The following is an 18,881-nucleotide window of genomic DNA, read 5'->3' on the forward strand; positions in this document are numbered from 1 at the left end:
CGTCCTGCTGCAATGGAAAGATATTGTAGAAACACTGGAAATTAGTGTGATGGTGTATTTGCAATCTTTATTCATTTGGACTCAGTAAGAGAGAGGTCTTTTTAGGTGTGAAAGCAGGATTGTTCCTTGGCCAAAAATATTTGCAGATAAACAAAAAAATAATTCATTAAATATCTCTGTCACTGTTGTTTAGTTGCAGATGTACAGAAAGGAGTAGATAAGATTATTTAAAGTGCAAAAGCTAATTAGGGTTGGCTGACAGAGTACTGAATTTCACTTTGAAGAATGGGACAGGTTTTTACATGACTGAGATAGAATGTGATCAAAACATTATTAAATCCAAATTATCCAGCTTCCTTCCACTCTTTTTTTCCCCAGAAGTCTCTGCTGTCCAGTCCATTTTTATTTTTTTTTGAACTGAAAAATCATTAGCAATTTCCACAAACAGCAATTCAGCACAAGGAAGAGACAAGCTGCTAGAGCATATGGGAGTGAGGACAGAGGTTTTTAGCAGCTAGATTCCTTCCCCAAAAAGATGAGTTTATGCATTGGTTTTAGAAGGCAGAATTCTAAGACTCCACCAGGAAGCGTTCTTATATTTGATACACAAGAATTAAGCTATGTAAATGAGAAGTATATAAACATGCATACCATGGTTGTCATTTTAGCTTCTCTAACTGTCAGGAACTCTTAAACAAAAAACTCTGGAAAGCAAGAACAACAGAGGTGTTTTTTAATTGAAAAGAAAAATGCAATAGCCAGTGTCTGCCTAATGCAATACTACTGAGAGTCGACCAGGGTGAGAAACACAAATGGTTTTCTGTGAAGGATTTGTGGAAGGTTGAGTAGCCTTATGTTTGATTTTGTCAGAGAGCTTCCTCATTTAGGAATGAGGCTTACATTTTTGATGAGCAAGAGGCGTTAACAGAGAACTTATCTTCTCAACCTTGCAGTTGCTAAAGAGGAAAAACGTATTTAAAACTGGGCTCCTGTGGCAAGCTATTATTTCTTCCCTCCTCCCTCCTTACTCTAAGAACTACACTTACTTAAATAAGCGTACGTAAAATGGTTTAAATCACTAAAGGTTCTAAAAAGAAGGTGAGGTTAGTCATGTTACACGCATGTATTCATGTTTTTAGAAAAGGAAGCATGCTTTGTGAACAAGAAACTGAGGCTAAGTTCATAAAAAGTCTGTGCAGAACAGAATTTCAAACTTTAATTATTGGGTTATTCTTATGTCTTTCTGCTAACTTTCATGTTTATATATGAATATTAATACATTTTTAGTTTGCAAATTGTTTTTGATTGCCCTTGATCAAGAAAGAGGAGAAAGAACATAATGCTTGTCATGTTTAGCTATATTTTTCCATTTTTATTTAATCTGCTTTAAGAAAACTCAAAGAAAGGATAAGGTACTCTAGAAGAAATGCTTTGAGTAAGGTAGTAATTATTCTATATCTATGCATTTTCCAAAACAGTTTTCAGAGAATAAAAAAAGACCTAGACAAAAGTCCTTAAGAAGGATACCTTAAGAAAGGTTCTGTTAGCGTATCTTTCATCTGCTGTAAATCTGTTTTTGTTGCAGATCCACTTTACCCATATTTTGCTTTGTGAATTCTAACTTATTTCAACTGTTTCTTTAGGTAGGTGAGCACTCAGGACAAACATAAGCAGACTTCCACTATTCATGAAATATTTTATTATAAATCACTTCAGACAAACTTTTCAAAAAAAATGTTTATCTGTAAAAGGAAACAATTTTAAAACATTCTTAAAGAAAATAGACTGTTCTTAAGCATCAACCTCACTTAGAGCTCTTCTGTAATGAAATCTAACAAACAAAACCGATGGGTCAAGAGCTATTCATTTCAGATGTACTCATAAAAGGGAGACTAAGATGTTACACACATCACAGAGAATCTTTTTGTTGACAATGAAATAGGAACACTTGCTAGTTAATGCTGGCCTGACAAAGCAGTCCAATATTTAAATATTTTCCAGTCCCAAAAGAGACAAACCATTAACATTTCTTATTAATTAAGCCAGTCCTGGGTAAGGGTTAAAGCCACTTCAAAGCATCTAACATAAGCTCTTCATTTCATGTACTTCTCTTGTTGATCAGCCAAGATTTTTGCTGAGGATTTGGCATCATAGAAAAGTTCATTTATTTCTTCAATATGCTCCTTCTCAATGCTGTCTTTCCCATTAATCTTGGCAAGCAGGTTAGCTGGGGTCAGTAACTGCACAGCGTACCTGTGATCAAACAGAGATGGACGAATAATTACAATTCAGTTCATCCTAGTGAATTGAATGTACATACGGGTGGGAGATTTGTCAGGAAACACAGCTCCATCAGCAGTATAAAAAAAAAATCTTTAAGATCCTCTAACATGTACACTCTTTAAACAAGGAAGCAGGAGGATTACCAGTGTTGGTTGTAACACCAACACTGTTCTAAATAGACCGCATGTTACTGTATGGGAGAGGGCTGTCTCACTTCCAAGAGAGAATTATCCTACAGTGTTTTTAAAAGCAGTCATACTTAAGATGTAACAGAAAATTGCACTGTGTTCATCTTACCTTAAGGTTGTCTTGGTACCAATTTCCCCTAAATGGTTTAGAGCTTCTTCACTAATATTAATTCCTTCTGTCTGAGCACGAAGTTTTATGATCTGTTGGGATGAATGAGTAAGTCAGGTAACAGCCCGAACTATTAGCATGTTATGCTACTTAGCTTAGCTTCTAAAAACCCTGTCAGCTTAAAGATGGGATGTGCTATAGAATGAGATGGTATGGAGTTATCCTTGTGTAATTTACCAGTGAACTAGAACAGATTTGTGGAATTCTAAGTCTTTGAATAGATAAATATAATGTTGAAAAACTGACCACCATAAAAGGCAGATGAAGTAACATATCTGGACTAATTCATGATAATTGTGTGGTTAGCGAGGTATATACTGTGCATTTTGTTCGTAGATCAGAACTTAAGGAAATTGGAAAAGTATGCAAGAAGTAGCAGTGACAGCTAGAGTCTTGTGGACAGCTACATCAGTTCCCAAGTTTTGTAGTGTATTGCTGCTGTTACACAGCAGACTTCTTCAGCAATCCCTACAAAAAATACTCTTCCCTTAGGAACTCACAACACACTTTTTATTCAATTGACAATAAGATAGTAAAATAAATCAAAAAGTTACTTTCTAAGATTCACCTATTCCTGCAAGAAGAAAAAAAATCACTAAGAAGAATCTAATCTTTCAAGAACAGTCTCAGGCTCGTACCAATTTGAAGATCTTTACAAAGTTGGAGAGCAAGATATCACCAATAAGCCTGAGCATATAAAGCTGTAACAAAAGTGGCACAAGTCTCTCGGTAGTCCGTATTACCAGCTGAGTGATAAGGGGCAGACTGGATAATGATGTTGTGTTGTAGTGCTGAGATAACTCTGGAACTGCAAGCCTCATATAATACAGGTATTTTTCACTTTGGCAGCTTTGTAAACAAGATATCAAGAAGCACTCGTTTAAATTAAAGCCATAAAAATGCGCCAGGAGAGTCAGGATAGGGAACAGAGTAAAAGAGTGGTTTGAAATGGTACGAAGTTGTGCTAAGATATTAATACTGAATATCAGAAATGCTACTGCAAATTGCAATTTCAAATTGAAGACTTTTTCCATCTTATAGATCACCCAAATATCACTTTCTATTCATTGAAATACTGCTACTTTATTCTTCTGCTAGAAACAAGACACCTTAAATGCCACATCTCTAAGAACAACTATTTAAAAAAACTTTTTATCTAGCAACTCTGTAGAACCTTACTGAAGGATCAGGGTCTAAGGCATTAACCCAGCAAATACATATATAGACAAGCTTCTGTGAAATAGGAAAAGGTTTACCAGGTGAAATACATTATGAACAGAATGTGCCAGTTATTACCTCTTCCATCTGATACAAAGGCAAAAAAAAATTACCACAATATCCGACTAGAATATTCTTATAACAGTGAATTTACCTAGGACCATTTTCTCCCTGTTTTGGTTGCACTAAGGTAACTGTGGGTCTTGCTTTCTCGGAGCAGAGCTATACAATGGGATTTCTGTTGGTTAGGAACAAACTTTTCAGTACAAGGACAATTCTTGCACTGATAAGCACATCAGTTGTGATAAGACAAGGAGTCTCACACAGAAACATAACCAGGGGAAACTTCTTCCTAGCATGAAAGAAAAATGGGAGCAAAAATAGAGAAATAAATGGACCTCTTACTATCCTCCCTTGCCCCCTCCTCCTCTCAACTGTATTTAGTTACATTCAAGGGTAATAAACAGCTCCTCCTCCTCTCCCAAGACAAGTCATTCAAAAGCCTTAATTTAAGGGAAAATGAGATTATCTAACTATGGGAACGTGATTTATGATAAAAGGCTGTATCTATTTTTAGCTTTAGGAAAAGCTACTGTAAACACTTTTTCCCTCATCCCTGGGGAGGGTGGAAACCACAACGCTTAGCCAGCTCTTCTGAAAAATCAGCAGTTCAGAAATTAGCTCTTTAACAGTGTATTATCTGCATGATAATACAGCACACTAGATAAGTATTACTTATACGTATTACTTTTTGTTAAACATGCTATATATAGCTCAGAGTGCATATTCCTGCTACCCTTATTGCACAAAATTCACATACAATACAGGGAAGTCTAGACAACAGTCTTTAACATCTCCAGACTAAGCAGAAATCATGCTTTAATACCTGTTTTGTATGCAGAAAATACATAATCGTGTTATTAAAATCACTGGGCTGCTTCTATTACTATCCGTACTTTGAAGCATTAAAGCGTCCTTTTAGGTACAAAAAAATCATCCCAAGCATGGTTCACAACAGCTGTACGCAAAAAGCTCCTCAAATCAAATGAAGTGAAGCTTTGTCTCTACGTTTATATTCGATAAATGCCTCAGCTTCACCTTGGCACTTATCCAGCAGCAGGAGACTATTATCTTGTGACAACGCTCTCCTCCATTGACACTATCTCTTAAATAATACAAAGAATTGACATGATAAACTGTAATGTCTTCTGCATTGTGTCACTTCACAGCATTGAGACGCTAATGAGGGGGATCTTTGACACGGTGCATCATAATGGAACCCAAGCATTATAATCGATACACAATACGTTGTGATGGTCCCACAGGAAAGGTTCCAGGCATTCAGAAGCGTATCTCTGCAACATTCACTGTGCTTACGTTTCCAAACTTGACTAGAAGCACAAAACTCCTTCCAGTTTCAGGAAACTACTCGATAAGGTTAAAGCTATGGTACAGAGAGCATAGAGGCAAAAATGCAGCGCATGAAGTTGCGTTCTGTAATCTCTCTCGTCTCTCATGTGGAGGAACAGCCTGAGGAGTGGGACCATTGGTCCTAAAATCTAACACTTCACCTCGTAGCAACAGAAAAAGAACTATCTCCTGGAACCTGCAAACTCTATGGAAAGCACAGCAGTGCAAGAGAGGTGGTCAGCTAACGATTCATGGCATTTCATGCAAGTGAGATGTCACTTTCAGCTCTAGAGGTGTTTACCAATATAACTCACCAGTGGATGGCAATCCAACAAAAAAGTGCATGCAAAGTCTTAACCGGCTTATTCTCAATGGTTACTGAAGCAGCATGTATTTAGGAAGTGGTAAGCTTTCTGGCACAAACCCTGCTGACCATACAGATTCAAACAGCTCTATAGCAGCAGAATATACAGAAACACAGCAGTTATCCCAAGAGACTAGAATTCCAGGGACTTCTTAGAAGCTCTTTAAAATGTTTATACCTGCTTCATTTCTTGGGGTGTATACAGCATGGTTCGGATAATCATCACTCTGTCCAGCAGGTCCAATGGTATTCCATGAGGAGACACTACATCCTCTGTGCCTCTAAAGGAGAAACCAAACAGAAATGGATCAACTACTGCTCTGAGTTCAGTACCTTGATTTGACTCAAATCAGTAATAGTGGACTACACATCCACTAGTTTCCCATTCTTATGTCTTCCCATACAGGCACGTTCTGCAGATACAGACAGGAAACAGTCTAGTTTATACTGGACAGCCTGAAGGAAACAAATACTATTTCTGGAACTGTTAAAATGTCACTCAGAAATAGTCTGAGGTGGTGCTTTTCTTCATGTTTTCTTTCATGTTTCTCTTCATTGCATCTTATACAATACAGTCTTAGCTCATGTTCCAAAGTATCTTCCAGAGAGGAACAACTCATTAAGTTGTTCACCAATATTAATAGAAATTATATCCACTATCACTAACTGGGAGAACATTCTCTCTTGCTGAACAAACCATTACTTCGTTCAGTATTTCCCTCACCCGTCCAGCCACCGCAGTGGTTTTACATTACATGCTTGCAATCCACCAAATTAAGAGGTGGAGATCTGTGCATGAAGGATAGAGAAGGATCTAGACCCTCAACCATTTTATTTGTTTGGCATAAAACAGCCAACAGCAAAGTCACAAGCACATCTACTCTGCTCTTCCAAGACAACCATGAATTGCTGTGAAGTCAAGAATGAAAGACAGCCACATTTCATGAGACCTATGGAGATCACAGGTGAAAATGGTAAAGTGCTGGTAAGACAACTACAGTTCTAAATTCAGTGCCAACCTTTAAGCATTTCATCTTTTGTTGCAGTCTTCTATGGGAGACAAATCAAAATGCCCTGCAATCATCTCCTGTTGCACTCTTGAATAGATGGTGTTGTTTCTTCTGAATCAATTAATTCTCTTATGAGTTTAAAACTCAGCTACAATTAATTCTTTCCTTTTTAAGAGCCACCAATAGGTGAATCAGAGCTTCACCAGCTATGTGAGACAGTTGTTACAGTGAAGACCTTGCTTTTAAGGGATTTAGTTTACCAATACTTGATACAACTATTATATGGAAAACTTCCTTTCTTAAATGACATGTTCCTGTCAGTCCATGCTGACAGAGCTGTTTGTTCTATTTTTACGAGACAGCCTTTTCATGCCTTTGTAAAAAGAGCACTGCAACATCCACCTCAAACATTTCTGAAGAGCTTATCACCTTAACTTCTAAGCAATGCAAACAAAGAAAGATTAATACCAGATGAGCCAGTAAGAGTGAAAGGAATAGCTGGTTACACAGCTGAATTAAATCAATTTAAAGAGTAGCAATCATTGCTAATGACAGCTTGTTTAGACATAATTTGACCTAGACCACAAATTAGCAGTAAAACTTCAGGAAGAATCTCAAAGAGGAGAGCACTTCTACTGAAAATGCAAAGAATGCATTGTGTGGGTGCAAAATACTGAAGCAGAGGCACGAATTGGAGTGGAGATGAAAAATAAGTTAGTTGGCAAAGCCGGAGAAACAAAAATCCAGACAAATATAGTAGGAAAGAATGGAGAGTGGGGAGAGGCTGAACTGTGATACGCTTTAACAGTAAGAACAGGAAGCTGAAGTCTGATGCAACAAGGATAGCAAACAAGTGAAGTTATCCAGAAGCAGGAAACAATATTAGAGATTTGTAGCTCTAGTGCTTTCAATGTCCCTAATGCACAAGCAAGAAATGTGTTGAGGTATCCAAAGAGAAAGCTAAGTGTAACGGAACACCCAGGAAACAGACAATTCAGAGGCTGTTAGAGAAAAGGAAGGATTCCATTCTGCTTTATTTAAGTCAGTCTGGCGTGAAGTGCTTTTCCCCTCATGAAGCTCATGAGCAGTTCTGGAGCACTAATGCAGCTTGCAACCTATGCAGGATGTTACCGCAGACGTCAGTATCTGAGACAAAAGCCTTCAAAGATCACAAACTCTGCTGACATAGCTCACTCCATGGTTTATGGACTGATGATACTGGAAAATTCAACTTTAGACGTACCTGATAACACAGTTTCCTCGATTGGAAGCAAAGATGACAATGGGGGAAATAGAAGATTCCAGTGCTCGGTGCAGGTACGTGAAACATTCAATATCCAACATGTGAACCTCATCTACAAACAGTACACCTGGGACCAGCTCTGCAATGCCTTGATCAATGTATTTATTTACCACTTTATTTATTTCTCCTCGAAGTTTATCTACAAGAACCAAAAGAAATTGTTAGTTATTCTGCTAGTGAGCTATAGGTCTCTATGAAAGACTTGGAGTAACATTCCCCTTGAAATTTTAATGGATTGGTTTCTTACTGCCACAGAGTAAATCTCTGTGATACCAAAATGATGTGGCATTTAAGACTAAACTAAGATTCGTGATTTCACTCCTGTATTGCAGAGACATCTGTGCATCAAACTATTCCTAACCTGAACTTCTAGCACTTAACTGGAGCAGTCTGTTCTCTCTCTTACCTTGTGAAACACTGTCAGAGGAAGAAAAAGTCAGCCAAACCTCAGTTTAAAACATGAAGCTTAACCAAGTTTCCAAGCATGGGTGAAGAGAACATTATTGAAAGAATAAAATATTCCTACTGTATTTCAGCAAGACAGTTCTTTTAAACAATTATATGTGCATTATATATATATAGGGCTATATACAAATTCTGTCAACACTTGGATCTCAAAGTCCTGCAAGATGTTATGTGGATAAATCTGACTTCAGAATAAGCAAAGTGACCTCTGGAACAGAAGAAAAACTTCAAAAGAGCACCATTCCGGTTAAATATTGAAGACGACTTTGATCTAAATTTATATAGTCACTTACTGAAACATTTCTTTCAAAGCAAAAAAGAGAGTAGATCTTTCTGTAGATCTTTTTTCCTTCCATGATCTGTAGGTAGGAAAACAGCAGTGCACTTAGACCATCAAGTCAAACTGCAGCTGCTATAGAGGAATCAAAACCAAACCAAGGTCTCTAGAAACCTTTTCTTCTGCTCCACAGAAACACTGCATAGTTGCTTCACATACAAATGCACCCTAAGGTTTTTAGATTTCGGGGGGGATCAGTCTGGATCTCAGTGTGGCTATAGAAAAATATGAACTATGCACCCTCTGGGAGCAATGTTTTGAGAAGGGGGATGGCACTACCTTTCTGACCTCTTTCTCTCCAAGAAGATGGGTGCAGAGTACAGTATGTAGTTTGAAACTATGTATGTGAACCAATAACATGTTGGTACTCTTTCCAGCTATTGCAATTGTGGCAGTTTTATCACTGCTCTCTGAAATCTGAATATTTTTGAATAAATATTTTGAAGGCTTTCATCATTAGAGATGTCATGTGAATAACATGATTTTTAATTTTTTTCGAACTAGCAAACATATAGGTTATGTTGGTCTGGAAATATGATGAAGGATTCATACCGGTAATTTCAGTTTTCTTAGGCTTCATCAATTGTCCCATCATAGAAAGGATGTCTTGCCCGCCCTAGGAAAAGAAAGTTACAGATCAACTATGAAGTCTTCTAGTGAACACAAACAATGAGAATCTTAAAAACTGGGAACTGGTTAAAGAAGTTGTTTCTTACACTTAACCTGATACTTTATTTCATCAGTGGTTGATAACTTGCCAAAGGGTAGGTAACTTTATCACAGTGGTATTCTAACAGATTAATTATCCATCTCCTCACTCTTTCTTTAGCCTTGCTTATTTGGAGTGCATAAAAAATCAAAATGAGATATCCTCTTTTAACAGAAGCTGATTAAGAACTGGAAACATCATCAGGGAACACAGAGACTTGGGATGGCCTGTGTGCACTGTAACTGTTCAACCTATCAACACAATTATGCTGAGTTTTAACACTTTTTAATTCTTCGATTTCATCAGGTAAATGATTTTGTTGGGAAAAAAAGGATGATTACTTTGAAGTGGAGTAGGTTAAGGGGTTGTAGAATCAAAACACAGGAGTGTGAGCCTTTAAACACAGTGGCTTTTATGACAGATGGAGTTTCCTCAATACCGAGTCTATGTTAAGATACAGTAAAGAGTAGTTCCATTTTCTTTTTTTTTGCTGAAGCGCATTCAGAACTCTAGTGAAAACCACAAGAAAGTTTAATGAGAGGTTATGAAATATTTCTGAAGGAAGCAGGGACATTAACAGAATCTACAGCAAAGTCAAAAATACTTTGTGATCATTTATCATAGTGCTTGCAATTTCTATTTCATGGCCACAAAGCCATAGCTACAGAGAAGAAATTAATCTGTGTTCATGACTTTCAATAAATAAAATTATGCAGATCTGGCTGCTGCTACCTCACATCTCTCCTTATAGAGAGAAAGATGTAATCTTTTTCTCTGGTCAAGAGGAGCAGCCCATTCAGCTTTTTTTGCAGTGGATGGGGCACAGTGGTATGTGGAAGGAGAGAGGCAGGTCTAGATTATGCTTTAACTGTGAAGGTAGCAGATCCCAAATATCTATGTGGAAGTTCCTCTGACAAATATTCCTAAGTGAATCCTAACCTAGCAACCGCCTCTTTGACCTGGACGGAAGGGCCAAAGAGGCAGCCAACTGTAGTAGGACCTCTCTGCAAACAGAGAGGAGAGGTAGAGTGGCCTTCGAGATAACACCTACTGATCTTCCTATTGAAGGTAATTTAGGATATCTCAAGGTTTTCTGCATCCCCTTGATTATTTTAAAAGCCATCAAATCTATGTAAAATATTTTTCCTGTAAAAACTTTATCTGTGGAGTCAGGTACCTGAGGTCGAGCGTTGGCCACATCCAAGTCATGCAGGGTGACATCCTGAATAATTTCCTTTTTCTTGTGCACATCACCCTTTGGCAAGGGAACATACTCTTCGGCTTCAAGGTCGAATTCCGTAGCATAGGTATCACACCTGCCTTGCCTCTGCAGAAAGGCAAAGAAGAAAAACCCAGGTATAGAATTGGTTTCAGTGCCAAAACCTGAGTGACATAAACTTGATAAAGGGCTTGGTTCACAGTCCCAGTACTGAAAAGCGTCAGACAATTCAGACATCCCACTCCCTGCTTTAGCAACAGGCATACTGTATCTACTGATCAAAGCTCAAAAACTCTGGTGAAATGCACCTGATATTTTAGCAATAAGAATATTTCACTCCTCTCTCTCTCCCCTCTTCTTTTAACTGTATGCAATTCTTGCTAAAGGACAAATCCAGCAGATTAGCTAGAGATTGGGAAAACTGTTCAAGACTCCTTTGTAGGTGGGTGATTTATTATATGATACAAAATATTATGCTCATCCATTAAACAGCAAGTATCGCTGTACACTACTTTCTAAATCAGATATGAAGAGAATGCTAACTAATGCAGTATTCCCTTCTACATGTATATATCTTGTGGAGAAAATACCAGAGCGATAAAAGAAAGATTAAATACGCTGCACATGTCAGCCTGAAAATGACTAAAGTTGCTTGGTTTTTTTCCCCCCTTCCCTTAAAGATGTTTTGATCTTACAGAAAAGAAAACTCATCCAGGCAGCATCAGTGATAGCTTCCTTGCCAGATGACCTCAATTGTGAACCAGATGACCATGCTCTTTCAGTGCAAGAGATATTTTTCTTTATAGATAAGGAAAACACTGGGCTCTTATTAAAACATTCACGTAACCGTTTCATGTCAATTAAGCTTAACAAATTGGAGAGCTTTCTAACAAAGGCAGAGAAAGACCTGCAAGAATACATCCACCTACATAAAAATGCAGAACTTTTATCTTACCTTGACGGCTCCGCTGTTTGCTTCAATATAAATAACATCACCAGTTTCCACTCGTTCCTTCTGTAAGCTTTCAAAGATGCTTGGGTCCAGCTGGAGACAAACATCACGGTTGGTCAAAACAGTTCCATATTGTTATGGTAATGGAGGAAAAGAAGCTTAGACTAAAGCTCACTCCTATCAGGCAAAATTAAACTGCAACTCCACCCCCCCGAAATACCTCATAGGATTTTATAAAGCTGTAAGACCTGGAGTACTGGTAGAGTACAACTTAGTCTCTATTGTAAAATCTGAAAGAAGACACACAAAACTTAGTTTCTTACATAAAAATACCTGTCTAAAGAAAGTGACATTAAGAGCCAAAAACATAATGATAATGATTGCAGTAACGAAGTATGCCTTTGTGTAATGTGACAATATGTTTATACCTAGGATGTGGTGCTTCACTTGCTTTCTAGCAATACTTTTATCAAAGAACTGGCTATTGCACTGGCTTATGCTACTTGATCTCTTGAGTCTGCATCCTCTGTGGAGCTGGGTGAAGGAGAGCGGATATGGAATACGTTAGATGCTATTGTTTCTCTTAGTACATATTTATTCATTTTTGCTCTACATTTTCTTGTTTTCAGAGTGAACAAATGGAAGATGATGCTTAACAACAGAGACAGCATTCAGTTCTCTCACACTCTAACTGACAGGGAAATTACACAATATGGACAGAGACTTGTACAAGAAAACAAAGGGAAAGTGGGTCTGAGCTGGCAACATACCAGCTCAATTTCTAGTTCTCTATCACATATTCACTAGAGCATATCTCCACACATAGAAAGAAGGGATGTGACAGAAAGAACAATCTATACTGAAGCAGGCAAAATTTCCCAAAACCATCCTCAAAAATTCAATTGCGCATCAGGATAACAAAAAAACAAGAGTTTTCTTGTACATTTGCTGTCACGAACACCAAGTTACAACTACAGTCAGTGTGAGCACATGGTAGACTGAGGCAGGTCACAGCTCAGATTCTCAGCTACGCCCATTTTTTCTGTGATGCTAGTAATGCTGCAAAACTGCATCAGAATCTCTTCGTGCTAAACTCTCCTTTAGCGCACTTGAACATGCATGAGTGGGTGTTGCCAAACAGAAAAATAACAGGAACTGTTGATTGAGTGATGGGATTACCCCTCATTTCAATGGGTAGGAGAAAAGACTAACAACTAAATCTCTACAAAGAGCAGATAAACATACATCCTCAGGAGTAGGATAAAGTTGTCTAGCAAAACAGTCTCCTGGCATCATTATTCTACACAAATGGGGATCAAGAGCTTAAAATACAAATAAGAACTGCTAAAAACAGAAAACGTAGGTATGAAATTCTTACGGAAATTTTTGAGACTCTACTGTACACACCTTTAACTGTTTGGTTCCCTTTGCAGTTTTGAGTCCTATAATTACATGGCTGATGGTTTTGCCGTAACCCCCCATAGGATTTTCAGTCTCACATGGAGTTAGTTCTGTAACTTCTCCTTCATAAACCTCCTTGGTCTCTTTAATCCTCAATCCTGCAAGAAATTGTTTGGAATAGACAAATCAATGGCCATAAACACTCAAGAGTCTGCTGCACTAATGCCAACAAATTTTAACATATCATTAGGGTTCATTACGTTTAATGGGATTTTTTTTTTATTTTCAGAAGTTGAAAGATCAGTTATAATTCTCTTCTTCAATAGAAAATGAGAATACTCATCCTGGGTAATGAGAGGGAAAGCTCAGCCCAAGTTCTGACTTGAAAAGCAGTTTAATAAACTCTAAAATTGTTTTCTTTCTGTCCCTTATTACTAGTTCTTGAAGCAAATGTCAGTATCCTCTCTTTTACCTCCCCTCACAGAGCAGATTTGCTGCCCTACACTAAAGATAAAAAAAAAATCATCAAAATTCTGAAACTAAAGATTAGTGACACCAATGTAACTAGGAGTTTTACATAATTTTCATACTATCAGAAAAGTTTTGCTAAGTCAGGAAAGAGGAGAAAAATAAGTAAAAAAATTTAAATTTTAGCAACTAAGTTAAAAATAAATTGATTAACAGGTATGTTAGAACCTCATGAAATTAAGAAAAGCTTAACGTATCATGTAAAATATTTGTCAAGTTAATAGCAGAAGGTGAGCTAGGTAAAGTTTAACAGGATTTGTTATAATGCAAACAAAACTATTTCAAAAGAGGTGACATTGACATCCTTACTTTGCTGTTTTTCAGATAGTTAAGAAATCATCACAGTATCTGAGTATCTTGTATTCTTGTCACAACTATTGTAATGGACTAACAGTTGTTTTAAACTGATAAATAATACGGAGCTGAAGAGTTTACGGTTAGACTGTCCCAAAGAAAAAGCACTGTCATCACCACCACTACAATTATGCAGATGTTCTAACTACATAAAAGTTCAAAGAACCCACATCTGAAGAGACTCTATAAAGTATTTTATGAGACACATATGTCATACCAAAAATAATGAATGGGCTGTAACAAGATATAAGGAAGTCATCCTGCCCAGTCTGAGGCTATTAGGACTTTATAAAACTTTCCTTGTTCCTCAACTTTTCATTTTACTTTGAAATAGATCAGACACTTCACCAGTAATCTTGAGTTGCTGATAGGGAAATAGAAAGAACTGACAAATATGAGTCTGTCTCCCTCTACTGGACCCAAATCAAGGATAGGATTTGAAATGTGAGAAACAGGTTATTTGTGGACGTGATAATTTCTTGGTATGAAGTATTTGCTTTCTCTTATTTAGCACTATATAAGAAGTTCTATACAAAGTTAATTTTTAACATGTTTTTCTGGTATGTCAAACCATCGCACAAAAAAATAATGAACCTTTGAGTTATAAAATTGTCCTAGACAAGGCTGTATCCCATAGGTTACATATGCAAGGAATGTGAAGTAATATGGGAAACTGTATTGCAAAACTGTTGGTGGTGAGAAATGGACATTCACAGGCTTGTTTTTCCTTTTTGCTTTGTTTTTAAACTTTCAGCACAAGCACTATTCTGCTCCCACAACTTGCAAGCCATTCATGCTTGCGGTAAGTTTTGTATGTTCCTAAAGTACATCTTCCAGTTTCACTTTGTCTGAAAAGAAGCAGATTCACATGCTCAGAGTCTGCTCCACAACACAAACCAGAGCTGAGCCAGCAAAGATAACCCAGAGACTTGTTTCAAAAGCATGCCTCTAATTTAAACTGATGTGTTCACATAGATGTGTCCATAGAAAATATTTACAGTTTAACATCATCTAAGCAAAGGTAATCATGTTCTGAATTTGCTGATTATCTTTTGTTTTCAAATCAACTTGCATTTATCAACTATGAATTTCACTCTTAAATGAGCTCTAACTTAAACAGAGACATCTACTTACAAATCTGAAGCATGAATCTAAGAAGAAAGTTGTAGAATGGTTCATGTTTGGGCTCAGTAGCACTCTTTGTATAAACTTAAACAATGCTTGTTCGATTTACTGACAGCTACAATTTGGAGATACAGGGAATGGACATGCTGTTCAAGGGGCTATTCCAGTAGTTATTCGTTACTGAGCTTGTAACATTAGCTACTGTCATCATCCTTGCCAGCTGCTAATAAGCTCTACATGATATTAATCCCTCTCAGCTGAAGTGGTTTTTGTTTTTAAAACCTGTACAATTCCATGTTCTCATTTCCCACTCTATATTTTTGTTTCTTACATACAATAATCTATCTGCTATACACTAAACAGCGTCTGGCCGTTAGAGAATGTCAAGTCTGTTATTAAATGACTCTCAACAAAAATTCTGAAAACTCTGAATTGCCCTTTTCCTTGTACAGTGATGTGTTGAAACATGTCAGATTCTCTTGTTTCCAAGGAAAAAAAAAAAAAGAAGAAACTAATGTTAACATCCCTGATAATTTTTATAAATTGAGGTGTCCAAACCTACTGAAAGTAAAATGCGTAATAGGAGCAATAGATGATATATATAGAACCTGCTAGTAAGGTATCATACAAAAAATAAAAAAAAATCAGGTATTGATTGATATGAGTTGATTTTTTTTCTTGCACATAGTCACGGCTAACAGTGCATTGCGCATACAAAATCCTTTTTTAGAACATGCACCCTTTTAAAGTATTTATTTACCAGGCAGGGGATCTAAAACCTAACTGAGATTTAAACATGACTGGAAAGTGTTCCATTTTGAAAAACAATGGATACTACTCCTTTAAAATATTCTTTTTACACTGATAAAAACATTCAATAAAGGTTGTGTTATGAAAATGTGACAGAGAATTCAACACAAAGGAATAAAAGAAGTTCCATCTTTCATTAACACCAATATTTGTTTAGAAGTGTCTCTCTACTGACATTCAGGGAATGCAGGGCACTGACAATGTATCTGGCTGTTAACCTGAGAGAGTTAAAATATTGCTATCTCTACAAATGACAACATGGATGGCAGAAGTTTCATCTGTTGGTTCAAGTTTCCGAACCTCTGACAGGGAACTTCATCACATCAAGGAAATATTGCAGACTACTCAGCCTCTGGCTTCCCTCCCCCAGGCCCTGCCAGACTCACGGTAACTAGAAGACCAGAGACTACTGAAAGTTGCTTTCTTATAAGAGTCAATGGACTACTTTTGTTTGGTTGCAGAGCTGAGAGACATCTTCACTGCCATCAAATACTCTGATGAAGTCAGAGGGGAAACATGGTACAGAAACCAGGAAAATTAACTGTTAATATGTCCAGTGTTTTGGTTAGGCTATCTTCAGGCAATCCTCATACAAACAAGGGCCACTTTAACTGCATTTATCAGCTGTCAGCAAAGATCACCTAAGAGATTTTAGATACTTAGTAAGGTTGTGTTGTAAATTGGTTAAATTTGCATTGAGCTTGTACAAGCACTCTAGAATTGAGGAAGATAATTGAGGAAGATATTAAATTAAGGTATTTATTTTGCTGGCACGGAATTTCCTCTGGGCTCACTCTCACACTAAGTCAGGCTAACACTGCCATTTGGGAGTCCCTGAAGAAGGCTGTTCGCTTAATAGCATAAAATCACTAAAATAAAAAAGGAGAGACCATTTTGCTGTCTACAAGTATTTCTGCTAACGTAAGAAACTAAAAATAAGTTTTCTTTCATATTTATGCAGCCAAAGGCAAAAGGAGATGGACCTGGAGGACGAGAATAGACTCTGGGGAAGCAGAGTAAACCAAATTAACTGTGGGACACAACCATTAAATTATGGTTTATATCTAGAGAGCCTTACCGACTCCACTAAGTGTGGGAAGAGATTCAGCAAATTAAGATCAACACTGAAAAAAAGAACATACACCATGATCTGGAAACCACCTTGACCACTGAGAAAATCCTCCTTTTCAGATGACTGGAAAAAAACCAACCAAGTAAGTATCATGCAAATATTTAATTATTCTGCTTTTCTGAAACTTACCAATTGCCCGTCGGAAGTTTTCCATTAGAACTTCTGTTTTCTTGATCTCAGTGGAATAGACTTCACTTCCAACCATAGGACAAAAGGGAACTTTACTGCCTAGTTCCTGAGCAATAGCTAAAGCCAAAGCAGTCTTATAAAATAGAAAAAGAAATTATGCATTTAATTTGTGTAAGGATGAACACAGAATTCTTTCTGCACAGAGTTAACTTTCCTTATCGTATCACTTTCCATCTATCAACTACCAATATTAGATCTGTTCTGCCTGACAGATATTTCTCACACATAACAAGCCCCCTCCTCCACAAAACAAATTAGACAGACATTAAGTGACATTTACCAAAGATATATAAAACACCTTAATGGAACAATACAAATATTTGAATTTAACATCTGATACAAATACCTGGAGCCTGAAATAGGACAAGTGAAAAAAATAAACAAAGCAAAAACTATCTAGGTTGTTATACTAAAATTGATTTTGAAGCCTCTTCTTAAGAAACCACACCACCTATGTGTTTATAACCTACACAGGGTGTCTTCATGCTAATGATGCCTGAACACACCAGTGGATACAGTCAACGTTAATGACATAGCAAAAATCAAAACAGAAAGTGGGGAAACACATTAATACTTTAATGAAAAAGAAAATCCAGTAAATGAAAACAATATGTAACCACTACCCCAAAATGGTTTGGACAAGAAATAAAGTTAAAATAGATTTTGGAATACTTTATTCTGTATAAATAAGGAAAATAATACCTTGCCAGTTCCAGGAGGTCCTGCCAACAATACAGCTCTACCAGCCATTTTCTTGCTTTTGATTAATTCCACTATAACCCCGCAAGCCTATAGGTTAAATAAGTATTTACATTGTTAATAACAATATTGCTGTGATATTTTTCGTTTCAGTAACAGTAGAAGCATTAAGAAAAATTAGGTCATGCGAATGTATTAAAATAAAGAGGATTTCAATTTTATGCATACAAAACAGAGGCAAGATCAGAAAAAAATACTTCCCGCAGTTATTTTATCTAGCACGCTGAAAAAATAATCAAAGACAGCAAAACTCAAACTTCAGAGCACTGCATCCTTTCCCCCTCTCCGTGCTGCAGGCATGTATCAGGGTATAAGAACAGGCATGTATCAAAGTATATAAAAATAAAGCAAGAAACGCGGTTTGGGCCTTCGGAACAATTCGCTAAAGCACCACCCGAGGGCCGGATGCAGAGCTGAAAAGGAAGCCCCAAACCCCACCTGCAGCGCATCTCTGGCTGTTGGCGCGTTTTTACTGCCTCCGGCACCTTAATTCTTAGGCTTAAGGCGCACAAGACCGCAGGGCGATCGAGGAGGAGCCCGGAGTGCCCCGGAGCCACAAGCGCAGAGCCGCAGGGCGACAAAACGCAGAGGCCGGCCGGGGGCTGCCGCCCGGCCTCCCCTCGGCTCAGGAGGAGCCTGGATCGGGGCCTCACCCCCCCCCCCACTCACCTCCCTCGCGTTCTCCTGCCCCACCAGCCCGGCCCCCGCCGGCTTGGCGGTGCCGCTCTCGTCCAGCCCCAGCCCCTTGACATGGCTGTGGGCGGCGATGCGCTGCGTCTTGGACGTGCTCTTCACCTCCTCGATCTTCATGGCGACTCTGCGCCTCCCCGCCGCACGCGGCCCGCCCGTTGCCAAGGCGCCCGGCCGCCTCGGCCCGCCCCGCCGCCGCCATTGGTCCGCCTGCCGCCGCTCTCGGTGGTGATTGGCTGAGGTGACTGCCCGTCGCAGCCAGGGGG

At 38.1% G+C, this 18,881-nt stretch overlaps 2 protein-coding genes across 2 annotated transcripts in view; one reads left to right on the top strand and one right to left on the bottom strand.

Annotated features, from left to right (window-relative positions):
* The window catches only part of EEFSEC (eukaryotic elongation factor, selenocysteine-tRNA specific), a 163,969-nt gene that overhangs the window by 14,763 nt on the left and 130,325 nt on the right, over positions 1-18,881 (top strand). The window lies entirely within an intron of this gene.
* On the bottom strand, positions 1,677-18,791 carry RUVBL1 (RuvB like AAA ATPase 1). Its single transcript, XM_080606111.1, has 11 exons — positions 18,595-18,791; positions 17,869-17,955; positions 17,107-17,239; positions 13,035-13,186; positions 11,631-11,720; positions 10,634-10,783; positions 9,300-9,363; positions 7,886-8,084; positions 5,811-5,913; positions 2,581-2,672; positions 1,677-2,253 (listed from the first exon to the last, which is right to left on the bottom strand). The coding sequence occupies exons 1-11, from the start codon at positions 18,733-18,735 to the stop codon at positions 2,094-2,096; spliced, it is 1,371 nt and encodes a 456-aa protein (XP_080462237.1). The 5' UTR covers positions 18,736-18,791; the 3' UTR covers positions 1,677-2,093.

The sequence above is a fragment of the Anser brachyrhynchus genome, assembly GCF_964034855.1.
Source record: "Anser brachyrhynchus genome assembly, chromosome: 10".
NCBI classification, from domain to species: domain Eukaryota; kingdom Metazoa; phylum Chordata; class Aves; order Anseriformes; family Anatidae; genus Anser; species Anser brachyrhynchus.